The following is a 14,022-nucleotide window of genomic DNA, read 5'->3' as shown; positions in this document are numbered from 1 at the left end:
TATTAATGTTCGGATAGCGAAGATGAGGGGAGCATGCAGATACATATGCTCGCACATCTGCCGGTTTTTGCGCTCACCTGTTAGTCAAATGATGACAAACAGGCATGAGTTGCATGCAAAATACATTAATTGCTCTGTTAAAAAAAAAAGAAAGAACAAAAAAAACCCAGCTGCTGCATCTCACTGCCAAACACACCCACGCACACAGTCATTCGTATGAATGTCTGCGCACACTTTTTCTGGGTAAAAATGTTTATTGTGTCATAATTTGCAGAGGTAGCAGCAGAATTAGAAGAAATAAGACCCCAAACAGACCGAAATGGCTTTAAATCAGGCAGTGACATCTGTGCCTGCGTTCTCAGGTTTCTTTATGATAAGTTGAGACCTTAGCCAAACTATTTCCTCTGGTCCGAACAGACCGGTCATCAGTTATTGTAAAGATTGTTTATTTAAAGGATGTAATACAGTATATTTAGCAGATTGACATATTCATTAGTGTATGATGCATTTGCCAGAGTCTCCAAATTCATCCTCGTCCACATGCACGTGCGCAGAGTGGGAGCGCTAATGGCACTGTGCTGAGCTGAGTGTTCGACACAGAGCAGGCCCGCAGCACAGGAAACCATTAGCCACTCTGGTCCTGGCTGCTGAGGCAGCTCTGCTAATCAAACCAGCCTATGTCAACAACAGCGGTCGAAATTGCCTCTCACCTGCACGCACGTGCTTTATTTAAATGGACCCGTGTTTACACTCGCTGCTGCTATATAGTGAGGATGGGTGGCCGGGGGGAGTAGGAGTGTGTACAGTATCGGTGACAGGTAACGGTGGGTCCAGGTGCAGAACGGGACCTTGGGGTTAGCAATGAGAAGGTGAGGAGAGACAAGATGCAGCAGGCACAACAGGCTGTATGTAAACTAAGAACAGGCGCTTTGGTAAAAGTCGCAGCAACATTCGGTGCCCCTGTTCATCGTGACGGTGATGTCATGTTTCTGGGCTCTATCATTTATTCGTCTGAAATCCAAAGCATTTAGCTGCTGCTGCTCCAGAGAAAAAAACCCCAAAACAGTCAATTTCCCATGTAGAAGCTATTACTGAGGCAGTCAAAGGTTGGATTTAGTTCTTGGACAGTACTGCAGGGTAACAGAGACGTGCAGGGGGAAAGCAGTAAAGCAACACTTGATGGCAGAAGCAGGTGGGATTTCTTTTTAACTAAACACAGAAACTTTTAGGCCCTCTGCAGCACATTTCTCTATTAGCCCTATCAGTGCGTCCACTGGATTGCATTCCCTTTTATTCTGAGTAAAGAGGAGAGCATTTGAATTCACGGTGACTCCCGCCTGTCCGTCTGCATTTGCGGACTAAATGTCACACAGACTCGTACATGACAGACTTTGTATTTCTCACCGAGCTTACAGGCACCGCTGTGGCATCAAAGTGTATATATCTTTTGTTTTATTTATAATGCCATGATTTCATTTCCCCCCTTCGTGCGCAGGGCCTAAGAGAGGGATGGGAAAAACAGAAGAGAAACAAAGAGAAGTGAGAGACGTATAAACAGAAGTGACGGAAGAATGCAGACAAAAGGATTGATGGAATCAGGGGGGAAAAGCTGAAAAAGTGGAGTTATTGTAAACAGGTAGAGCCGCCGGTGCCTCGGCTGAGCGTGCGACAGAGCTGGTTAAAGCCCCTTCATTTCCTGCTGCTGATTCCATTACAGCTTTCTGTGTCTGAGCGCAAACGCTGTTAGCGGGACAAACATTTCTGCCTCTGCACACCAATGGGCCCACTCCGTCTTAAAGGCCCCCTAAAAAAGGTGCTCTTCTCTCACACACACACACACACACACACACACACACACACACACACACACACACACACACACACACACACAGCTTTCCATACTCTTGGGCTGCTTATTTATTGGTATTATTTAACAATAAAGCGAGGGAGGGGTGGGCCGCACAAACTTCTAAACCAATCGTCTCGGTTACTGAGCCATTACCAGCTGTTATGGGGCAAATGCAGGAAAAAAAGCACAGCGGAAATAAGAACTCTCTAGAACCCGAGGAATGAAATGACCTATGGAGACAATATACTTTAAATGAGTTAGAGAAGATTAAAGTGAGTCATTCGACAGCTGGACGGCAGCGGGTGGGACACAGGTGATCGCTCCTGAAGCTGGCAGATGCTGAATTGAGGTTTAATAAAGAAGGGACAGCAACAAATATCATTTCTCCACTGACCTTGAAAAGGCCGTATAAATTCATCAGGAGCTCAAAAACTTCAGGCGCTAACAATATTACTGCAGTAAAATGATAATACACTTGCAGAGCGACTGTGTGAGACGCGGGACTCGAAGGTTTTATATCCAGCTGGAGAAATAACAGTGCGGCAGAAATAAGTGATTAAATGTGACAATTGTTTAATACAGTACTTTTAGCTCAGCACTTGAGCCAGCCCTCATTTGTTTATAGCTTGCAGGGGAAATGGGAAATAAATGCAGCAATTTATTGAAATGAGTGCAAAGATACTCATTATCTATCATTGGCCTTTTTTAGAGACTGGACAAAAAAACAAACAAACATGTTTTGTGACACGCTGCTAGTAACAATTGCCCTCCTTCTTAAATGATGAATTAGCTGTGATTATCCATTTTTTTGAAAAGCTGAGCTCAAATCTACCAGTCACATCCAGGCCTGAATACTGTTAAATCATGAAATCACTTAAATAGAGCCTGTCTGACAAAGTAAAGTAGAGCAAAAAGATCTCAAAAAGCAACATATCGTGCCACAGATACTGTTGAGAAACAAAGTCACTGAAATTCATCAGTCTGTCCTGCAGTTCATGGGTTATGAAGCAGGACAATGATCCAAAACACACCAGCAAGTCCACCTCGGAATAACTCAAAAAATAAAAAACACCGTTTTTTGGAGTTATAGTCTTAAATCTGATTAAGCTGCTGTGGCATGACCTTCAACAGGCTGTTAATGCTGAAAACCCTCCAGTGGGTGAATTACAACACTTCTGTAAAGATGAATGGGCCAGCATTTCTCTACAGTGATGTGAAAGACTCATTGCCAGCTATCACAATCGCTTGAATACAGTTGTCGCTACCAAGGGTGGCCCAACAAGTCATTAGTTCTAGGGGGAAATTACTTTTTCACACAAGGCCACCTGTAGGTTTGAATTACTTATTTTCCCTTAATAAATTTAATCATAATAATAAAAACAGCATTTTGTAGTAACTTGGGTTATTTTTGTCTAATATAAAAACATTTTTTGATGACCTGAAGCATGCAAGTGAGAAAAACTTGCAAAAATCAGACAACAGGAAGGAGGAACATAATTTTTACAGGACTTGCGTTTCAACAAACAATTAAAAAAAAAACTAAAGTTTTGCACAAGACATTTGTGCAGTACTTTGTTAAAAAAAACAACAATAACCGGACATAACCGGAGTGAAAAGTGCTGAAACGTGGTGGAGAAAGCCAAGAGGCTGTAAAGCCAGGAACAGAGCATGTGCACTTTTCATGAGGGTCAGTTGAGAGTCCTTAAGGGACACTTTCCCACATAGCAGCGGATACTCAGCATGCTAAGGACAATCAAGAAGTTGGCCCCTGGTTTTTAAGGAGGAGCAGAGAGTGCTTGTTAAGAGCATACAGGATTCAGTCACTTGTCAAGTATTCAAGCATGAGGACCTCCTTAGAACGGCTAAGTGCAAACACAGGTGCAGAGAGATGAACTTGCTCGAGGTCTTCATGAGTCCAACATGTCTCACACCGGTGAATGTTGTTTGAATTTGGTCGTTTAATTTCGTCTTCCTCCTACACTTACTAAGAAGTGTAGAACAAATGTCTACATTCTTATGTCCAACTGTTGCTAGTTTCTGCTCAGCTCTACCACATGTTACAGGTTGTTCCCTGACCATTTTGCAGCATATGTTACCCTCACCTGTTTGATCATTTAAGAGACAACGAGGTGCCCTTTATTGGTTTTCCTTTGGTGAGGGAAGGGAGGCACACACACCTCCACAAATACACTGTTGGGGTTATTGTGGCCAGATGGACAGTTTTTAACATACTGCCCAACCTCTGTGTCCTTCTCAGTGGATAATTTCCATTGTTCACATGTGAGAGAAGCTTCACTGTGGTTCCTGACTGAAGCCCTGTGCTCTCTTGACTCTCTGGCCATCGGCTGCACATTAATCAGCCAATTATCAGCCCTGGAGATAAACGTTGCTACGCCAACCTGGCAACCTAATCCAATCACCTTGGGGAAACTGGTCACGAAGGCACTCTGATTGGATAACCCGGGGCTGGGTCGTCGCGCCTGTGACCCGCTGCTTTGAATTGGTAATGATGTTAATATTCTCCATATGGTCGCATGTGTGTTGGGCATTCGTGTGTGTGTGCCTCCCAAAGCACGGGGGGCAATCTGGAGGTCGAGCTGCACCCCAGCGTTAATGGCCGGTGGAGAGGGCGGTAAGAGCCAAAAGCAGCACTATCCTCCCCCTGGGGCAAACCTCTCGATGCTGCCATTTCTAGCCCTCTTTCCAAATCCTCTTTGCCAGACTTCAGCTTGTCTTCTTGGCTGCCATGCAGTAGCCCTTAGCACTAAGCCCCATATTTTCCCAACACAATAACCACAAAGTGCCAACAAACATTCAAGAGTTGGAAAAAACATTAAGAAACATCTTCTAAACTTAAGTGCTTTCATTTGGAAAACTGTAATCTGTTACCGACGACTGAAAGCGAAATATTTGAATTTCTACCTGAAGCCCTTAATGCCTCCACATCACCGATCCTAACTCCTACCTCTCCTTTCCATATCCACCCATCTGTGAGATGCTTTTATACATCTCCTGGAATATCTGTGCACACACACCCACACACTTACCTCTTTCCCTCCCACCCCTCCAGCTGCAGCCCCAGCCGGCTCCACACAAAGGCAGGCCAAATGTATGCTAATGAGAGCCAGGCCAATGGTGGAGCCGCACTCATTTTGAGAGGAAATGGCTTTCAATAATGGCGGCCCCCGGGGGGATTTTGCACAAAGTTCAGCTCCACTTTGAAAAATGCATTCAATTCACTGCTGTGTCTGCTCTCCCTTTTTCTCCTGTTTTTCCCCTTCACGATGAAAAAAAAGAAGAAGAAGAAGAAGAGGGAGGAGGAGGAGGAGGAGGAAAGAAAAAATAAAGCACATTCCGGAACATATTTGTGCCCCCCTCCTCCTCTCGCCTTGGTATTTATGCTAGAGAGAGTCAGAGGATTCTTGGGGACCGAGGAGCCGCGATTTATCTTTACAGAAACATCAGAAACAAAAACACAAACATGTGAGTCTGAATAGTGTTCAAACTCTATCTGGCACTTCTCCTCTGCCTTTTGTTGCTCTGGCTTTTTTTTTCTTTTGCTCTGTTGCTGATTCAAATGTCCCCAGAAGCGTGTTAACTGTAGCATATGCATTTCAAGTGGATCACATCCTATGGGTCTTGGGCCCAAAAATACTTCAAAGAGGAGATGAAGAAAGTTAAATAAGAGTGAGGGAAATTTCTCGAGGTAATGAACATTATTTGAACCTCACTTGTTGTGTTTGTGTCTAATTACGAAAGCCAGAGAATCTGATGGAGGCCACGTTAATATAAAGCATCTGTTATTATCATTTATATGCTCTAAAAACATTTTAGAGCAAGAGACCACTAAGGCGGTACAAATGATTATTTTCATCATCGGTTAATTAAGTTTTCCTTAATAAAAATGTCAGAAAATAGAGAATAATTACATAGTAAGATTTCCCAGACTTCATAAGATCTTTAAATTGCTTGATTTGCCTGACCAACATCTAAACCCACATACTCAATTTATAATGACTCAGCCCATCTGTGTAATTAAAATATGGCCAGTTTCCCTCTGTAGGTTCATCCCTTTGCGCAGTGCTGCAGCTATTTTCAGATCACTCCTCGGACAACTCATTCTGATCCAGGGACTTGTGTGTTTGTGACGTCTGCTGGGGGCATCCACAGTGTCAAAACAATGGCCACCCAGATAGCAAGGAAACATTGAAACAATGTTGAGTCAATATCAGGCTGTGTCATTGAATCAACGTTGAAGTGTGACGTTGACCTAACGTCACTCTTGCACCCTTTTTTAACGTTGAAACAACGTCAGGTTTTGATGTTGAATCAATGTTGAAACCTGACGTTGATTCAACGTTATATTTTCTAATACTGCTGACACTGAAACAATGTCAGATTCTGATATTGAAACACTGTTGAGCTATGGTGTTGATTTTCCACCTCTTTCGCATATTTGCTTTTTATTAAAACAACAGTTAAATCATGACTGGAAATCTACCTTTCTTTATAGGTATTTTAACCAATACTAAACTACTGCATGTTTCCATCAATACTTCAACCACCTAAACACATAATTGTACTTATTCCTTAAATTGGACACCCTTTATAAAAAAAAACCCCAAATGTCTCACAATGTATCATGTCAATATTAATATCCTAAAATAAGAAAGCATTGCATGTGATGTAAGAGAGAAAAAAAATAAACAAAAAAAGGTCAATAGGCATGTTTCGTTTGCTAAATACTTTATTAAAAGACAGTTTCCTATTTACGTTTATATGATTCACAGAAGTTTGTAATTTTTTGCATGATGTGCGTCCTGCACCACCCAAATGATCTGGGGCGTATCGGAGCCATTTCTGCACTGCTTGTGCAAAGACAAACTCGGACATAGAGTTTGCCCCTAACTGCTGCGTCAGGCTCCAATCAAGGCAAAGCGTCTCACCTATAGACACATTTTAAGAGATGGAATTAGCGTGTCTCATGTCTTAAATGTGTATGCAAGTGCTTGTGTGTTTAACCAACAGGCCGTTGTTATGTATTTAAATCACATCTGACAGCTATTACACTTTATAGTTACAAAGTGTACATAACCTTTATATACTTACCATTGCCTTATTTGCCTCTTGTGATTGAAGAGCTGGCTCTGCATTGTTTAGCTCCTCAATGTTGTGCAAGGGCAAATCCAGAGGCAGTACCCCAGCATCTACCGATTCATTGCAGCCGGTATTGCGGATGGCTCTGACCTCCTCACGGAGTTCGTTAACAGCTCTCGTCAGGTCTGACAGAAAAAGATAATTTTTTTTAAGTATTTAAGAATACAGACAACTTATCAAAAGTTTCCTTGTGTCACACACAGATATGTACAAAGACACTAGACAGTATTTTATTACCTGGTATTTTCACTCGAGGGGCCTGGGGAAACCATTTCTTTGTGGGCTGCTCATCCTCTGAGTCACTATATGTGTACAGGGGATTTGGTCTAAAGAAAAAAAGTTGAAAACGGTCATAAGTAATTACAAATGTGCTTTTGGAATATTTTTTCCTAAAGTTACAGTTTGATTTATAACAACACACACAGGAAACGGAGATGTGCAAGAAGGTACAGTATACAAGGAATTTTTGAAGTGCACAAGTGTACACGGCTTTGCATTTATAAAAAGTTTACAAGCTTCCACTTTTTGGACTATATTATGTGGTGATATAGCAGTATGCAAGCACCACAGATATGTACAAAAGACAAGATCATAAATTCTTAGCAATCAAAGATATGTTTGTGAAATAAAAAAAGTTTTACTTGTGCTTTCTTTTATGACTGGTCTGAGTTTCAGCTTCGGACTGAAGGTCAGACGTATCACAGTGTTCACTTAGATATTTCTGAAGACTGCGTTCTGCTTCGTGAAATGTGTCTGGAAGTACAAACACAATGTATGGCCAGACATAAATTAGGAAACGAAAAACTTGTTATTGTTACATTTATACAACACCAATCCAGATGATACCCACCATGGCTTATTAGAAGTCGGACTGGTGCATAGGTGAGCCATGTTGCACCAGGATGAACTCTCCTCTTTACTGCGTCGTGGATCCTGAATGTGTCTCACGGAGGATATGGAGGCCATGACAATTTCTCCCCATTTATCCATGATCTAGGGACTATTTCTGTACCACCAGTGCTAAACTGCACAATGCACCAGTCTTTCATTTTTATCTTTTTTTTAATTTGGAGTCCTTTTTTGCCCTGTCTAGGATAAACAGGAAACAGATAATTACAATATATTTCATAGTCACTACAAAACTTGATCTATTGATTGAACTAAATAATAAATAATAGCTTAAAATGTATATAGGCAACAATTACAAGCAAACCCGTATATGTAAGCATTTAAACACTGAAGATAATAAAATTAACAGTATTTTGTCTAAGTCTGCCATTGTAGGAATTCATGGCACCGAGGCAAAAACTTGGCGCACAGTGTGGCGTCAAAATAGGCGCACACCTTTGACGCTGCGTTTTCTCCGTCTTCCTCGTCCACACGTAAATGCTAAACGCAGTTTACGTGTGGACAAAAGGTGCAAACGCAAGTTAGGTGAGCGTGCAGCGTAAAGTTAGGTGAGCGTGCAACGTAAAGTTTGAATTGAGTGCGAATCGAAGCGGGTGCTCTCCAATCATTAAAAGTAACAACGTCATTGAACACATTTATACAGTTACCTTTACGTTTATCAATCATATATCACAGATTTACAATTTTTTGTAGTACTATGCTAAAAAGCAACTACAGAGCGAAAGTCTGGGTCAAGCGCCGAGGTGACGGCAAGAACAAAGGAACCCTCGAAGCGTTAAAGCTAGCTTTGTAAGGAAATATAACGGAAAAGTATGAAACGAAAATGTTTTCTTTGTTGATAGACTTTGTTTGCAGTGCAATTTATTTGTTGCCGGATTGTAAGATGAAAGTAGACACAATTTCGGGCTCCCACATTTTATCCGAAACTTTACATTAACAAGTTTTTTTTGTTTTTTTTTTTACTGTTATCCAAATGCAACCATGGAAATAACGAATAGAACAAAAGTCATTCATTCTTACCTTATACTAATCGTGGTGCAGGCCAGTGCAGTGCATGAACTGATGCCTTCTCCGGTCAATTCCGCTGAGAGTAAATCTAATGTCCCGCTCTACTGTACAAGACAATGGTTACCTGGAGGGATGTACCAATGTGATAGGGGTGCTGCGGAATAGTCCAAGTGGTAGCAGCTTTAATTTCCCGCTCAACCATAAATCGATGGTTTTTCAACGTGATTGTTGTCACCTTGTCAACTATAAATAGATCAACAATCAACGATGACAGAACAACAGTGAATCAATGTTATTTCAATGTCAGTGTAAGGTTTCATCAGTATTTCAATGTTGTTTCAACATTGGTTTTGTGTTAACATTTCAATCCTGACGATTCTGATGGTTCAGATGGAAAATCAACATCTGTTCAATGTCTCCTTGCTATCTGGGCATTTATCTCGAATTTCACTGTAGGACAGGGGCAACGTCAAAGTCAGGTCAGGTTGATCAAAGTCAGGTCAGGTTGATGCAGAAATGGATGTTTGGGCTCGGAGAAAGTTTGAGGTTCATGATGAAATTGCACAAAAAGCAATCTAAAAACAGCAGCTGTGCTGGAAGGAGTCCAGATGTGCACAAGTGGGCGGTCTTGAGTGGGAGATTGGTCAAACTAAAATCAAATGTGGTTGCTGATTTGTTAAGGTCAGTGTTGGCATTTCACTCAAAAAAAAAAAAAAAGTGTAAGGTATGACACATTTCTCCAGTATGTTCACTAATTACTCGCCAGAAAACGTAATGTGTTACAGTACTTGTTACTTTATTTTCGTGTTACTCTGTGAAAACAACCTGAAACCCATTGTCTCATAATTACCAGTTGACAATATAAACCTGAGGCCATATTACATCATCACAGCGACTCTACTGTAGAGCAGACAGAGATGGAGGCTATAAAGCTACAAGCGAGACTGCTCATCACTGCTTCTGTTACCTTGTGAAGTTCAGGCTCTGGCTGCTGGGCTGGGGTCAGCATGCACTCAGCTTTATCATCACTCTGGGTTCTGAGCTAGCTTAGCGTTAGCATGCTGTCTCTGCTTGCGAACAGCTGAAGTTGTGCTAGCAATATTGCCGGAAGCAATTCACTATTGCATCTCCACTTCTCTGGTGCCGGAGATCATTCCACCATTTTCCACATCCCGGCATATAAACTGATGCTTTCCCTGCCCGAGTATTATTTTGAACTTCTGAGTGACTCAGGAATGACTCAAGATTTCCAAGAATAGTTTTAGTCTATGATATCTATCCATCTATTTATCCACCTATGAGCTGAGAGTTAGACTTTTAACACTATCATGTGCTGCGAAACAGTAATTGTTGGAATATTTCATCCTTGGCTGGGACAGCGTTCACGCTTTCCCGATAAACTCACGTTCCCAATAAAGCATCTTCAAATTTCTAGTGTTGCCAAACAAGAAACTCCAAATCCAAGGAGATTCAAATCTACACATCCAAGATGCTGAAATGACTTAAAGTTGTTTTACTTTTACTTGCTAACCTGACTGATGGATTATCACAGTGCAATAAAAGGGAAGCTTTGGTCTATCAAAGGTCATTCAAATCTCCTTAAACCTGCCTCCATTTGGGTTTGTCCCCCTAGTTACAGCTGGATTATCTCTCTATCCCTGTGCAGCTTGGTTATGTCCTTCTTTCTCCTTTGCTTTCTCTCTCTCAGATTCTCAGTGCGCCTCGTACCCCCAGAGCTGGTGCTGATGTCTGCGCTCCCTGGTGCCTGTCATATCAGGAGGGGCAATAACCCGTGAAATGACTGTTCTCTTTTTCTCACTCTCCTGCTCTCCATCCCGGTGTCCCCTCTTTTCCTCATTCTCCTCCTCTCGCTTTCCATGCGCAGTGCCACTCCACGCTCCACTTAGCTGCCGGGCCGCGAACATCACGAAAATGGCGTTTGCTCAGCATGAGCATACACACGCTTACACGCATAAGACAGTGAATATTCTGGCGTGGTTGGGCAAATGTATATGTGCTATATAGCTTGACAAGAGCACGGTTAAGCAAACAGGAGGAATGTGCAATTCCATTAAACCCACACTAGAGGTTATACATCCTGCATGGGAGCAAACCATCCTCCACGATTGTGTGTGTCTGTGGGAGAGACATCCTTCTGCCTGTGCCCTGCTCTCTGGAGAGCTGATCAGTCCTATTCCTGGGATGAGTAGACACTCCCAAGGCAAACACTCCAGATTTAATTATAAGCTCCAAAGAGGATTAGTCTGTGCTGCGCTCTGTGTGAGTGTGCGCTTGTGAGAGTGGGGGAGACACAAAGGGAGGGAGTGGCAAAAAGTTAGCCCTTCATTTCCTGCTCTGAAGAATAAAACAGGCGCACACACACACAGCTGTCTCACCTGGGCTGTGTGAGGTACTGTCGGTCTATTTCTTCATACTGGTGGTCAGGGCGAGAGTCGGCTCCTCTGGGCGCCATCTGTGAGGAAACACAGGACGAGCAATGTAAGTAAACAAATCAAAATGGCCCAAACACCGAACGACGAACCCACAACGCCCTCGATGGAAGTCACCTGAAAGAATAAATAAAGTTTTAGGCCTATTTAAGGAGCTAAACCCTGCAGTGCAGACCACACATGTCCTTAGGCTACATGTTTAACCTCAGTAATATTTCAGTAGTCCGGTGGTAATTTAACTCTGTTGATGTACATTAAGCATTCAAAGCACACGTGCTTTCGTGTGCAGCCTTAAGGTTTCAGGATAAACAAAAATTAGAGAGCGAGGAGTCGTGGAATGCCCCACATGTGGTAACATAAACACTCGCCTCCAAGTGGATGCTGTACCCCTTTGATAAATGTGCGTGTGCGTGTGTGTGTACAGTTCTTTCAAACATGCCAGCCACGTGTAAAGAAAAAAAGAAGAAGAAATTCAAAGTATGATTTGAAAAGACGGTTGATGTGTTTCTCATCAGAGAGGCCATCACCAGGAAGTGACCGAATGATTAAAGCCGTCCACATGCTTAGGCGGATAAATTGGCAAAGACAGTTTCCACATGGATTGGTACACAGCCCTGCATTTTCAGGTCAACTTTTCATCCTCACTGAAACACCGCAGCAGAAAAACAATCGGCTAAATTTCTCCCCCCCTTTCTTTCTCCAAGTCTCTCCGTTGTTTTCCTGGATAACAGGTTATCGCCTGCTCTTTGTAATTACTTACAGAGGAAGGGAAATGTGAATAAATGTAGAAAACCCATGATGAATACAGATATTTCCATACAGGGCATGAGAGCCAATTAAAAAAAATAAACATGCTATGTTCATTTTCTTATGTTCCTGACCACAATACAGACTTGCAGGTCACTGCACGGTGCACTCTGCTCCCAATATTAGATTTTTGTCCATCTGCAACGACTCTCGTAGATTTCTTTCTGAATGTGTGATCATGTAAAATGTGGCCTTTTATTATGTAGCTGTTTCAGTCCTTGCATGTTTCTTTGGTTGAGGTCTCTCTGGAAAGAAAGACCTTGATCTCAATGAGGCTACATGTTTAACTAAAGGATATATTAATAATAATAATAATAATAATAATAATAATAATAATAAGGAGGTGTGCTAAGAAGCTCTTATTTTTTAATCATATTCACCATTTCATCCTTTGTACTGGAAGCTGGAAATTGACTCGTGCTGGACAAAAGCATTTAAAAATGTAGCAGTGTCAGTTTTTGTACATGATATTGAAACACTGCTGGAGTACATGGAAGAAATCTGTTAGCGTGACATGTTGGGACTAAAAAGTAAGTAACAGGTTTGTAAAATTACAGAAAATGCTCAGACTGTCCTGTAATAATTAAAATTTATGCTTTGGACCCACCATAAAAACATATATCTCAAGTATATCTGTATTTCTGTCATCTCATTGTTTATCTATTATTTATTTACTTTGGTATACTATTAATGAGGTGGTCTTTAATGGCAGGAAAAGGTCTAAAACTCATGAATATACAAGTTAAAAGTCTAAAATCTATGCCCCTCTGCCTAAGACATCAAGTGGGACAGATTGGAGTCTTTGGCGGGCTGATTCTAGCCCCCAGACCTTATGTTTGACACCCCTGATCCAAGACATTTTTGGATTTTATTAAGGATTTGTACAAATGAGGGGAATTTGAGATGTATCGGTGTTTTAGCACAGTGATTGCACCATAAACACCATCATCCAACTTAATTGGAGCTTAAGTCTAACGTTTACCATCAAATTTAGCTGCATACAAGTGCACGCGCTCCAAGATCGCGACAATACAAATGGTTTTAAACAAGCCGCCCCTGAGGGCACGAGAGGAGGAAGGAGTGTGGAGGCAGAGACATGGGGAGAGCACACAATTTCAATTATCTGCATTCTGGACTCTCAGTTTTCACATACAAACACAGGCTGTTTACTCAATCGACATTTCAATGGTCAAACGTTCCATCCACCACTGCAGCACAACACGCACGCGCTAGAAAGCTGGTCAAACACACAAAAACAACCATATGTACAATAACTGACATAGACAAGCTAATCGTGAATTTGACAGATGCTCACCCGGAAATCTGAAAAAGGCAAACAGCCGTACGTTTGATCCAGGCTATCAAAACGATGCAAGCCAGCAAACGTACACAGCATTTAAAACCACAGACACACTAAGAAAAGAGTCAGCATGACTTCATGCAAGACCAGTCTATCGCTCTGTTTTGCATGCATGTATGAGTTCAAACTCATTCTGCATGTCAATGCTGCAGTGGCGCATTACCAGATATCATTAGCATGTCTCTGTAATGTAGAGAGCTCTAATGCCTCTGAATGGGAGCCAGGAAGTGAAGCACATCAGAGCTATGGCTAGGGCAAGGCTGCTACTTGACTCGTTGAGGTGGCTTTGTGCCTGTGTGTGTATATAGTATGCTAATATTGTGCTAGTCATGAGGGCTGTGTGCGCGTGTGTGTCTGTGTGCAGTTTTAATATAATGTCAGAAAGTGAACTCTCCATCTTTGGATGGCAGCGTGTGCGCGAGAGAAGGGGCCATTATGCAAAGAGATGCATAATAATGTGAGGTAAAGGGGGCATTAGCAGC

At 42.0% G+C, this 14,022-nt stretch overlaps 1 protein-coding gene across 4 annotated transcripts in view; it reads right to left on the bottom strand.

Moving 5' to 3' along the window:
• pard3ba (par-3 family cell polarity regulator beta a) overlaps positions 1 to 14,022 on the bottom strand; it is a 208,927-nt gene that overhangs the window by 11,187 nt on the left and 183,718 nt on the right. For 2 of the 4 annotated variants that reach the window (XM_085397617.1, XM_085397618.1), the window contains exon 23: positions 11,320 to 11,396. In XM_085397617.1, the coding sequence (XP_085253743.1) occupies positions 11,320 to 11,396 (77 nt within the window). Of the gene's footprint in view, positions 1 to 7,647; positions 7,760 to 7,856; positions 8,096 to 8,935; positions 9,167 to 11,319; positions 11,397 to 14,022 lie in introns of those variants that run through there. The other 2 variants (XR_014909557.1, XR_014909558.1) reach the window with 2 other exon arrangements.

Source organism: Rhamphochromis longiceps, linkage group LG23 (genome assembly GCF_057381845.1).
Source record: "Rhamphochromis longiceps isolate RC_006_pf linkage group LG23, R_longiceps_female_GT1.1, whole genome shotgun sequence".
Taxonomy (NCBI): Eukaryota; Metazoa; Chordata; class Actinopteri; order Cichliformes; family Cichlidae; genus Rhamphochromis; species Rhamphochromis longiceps.
This window is presented reverse-complemented; position numbering and strand designations above follow the sequence as displayed.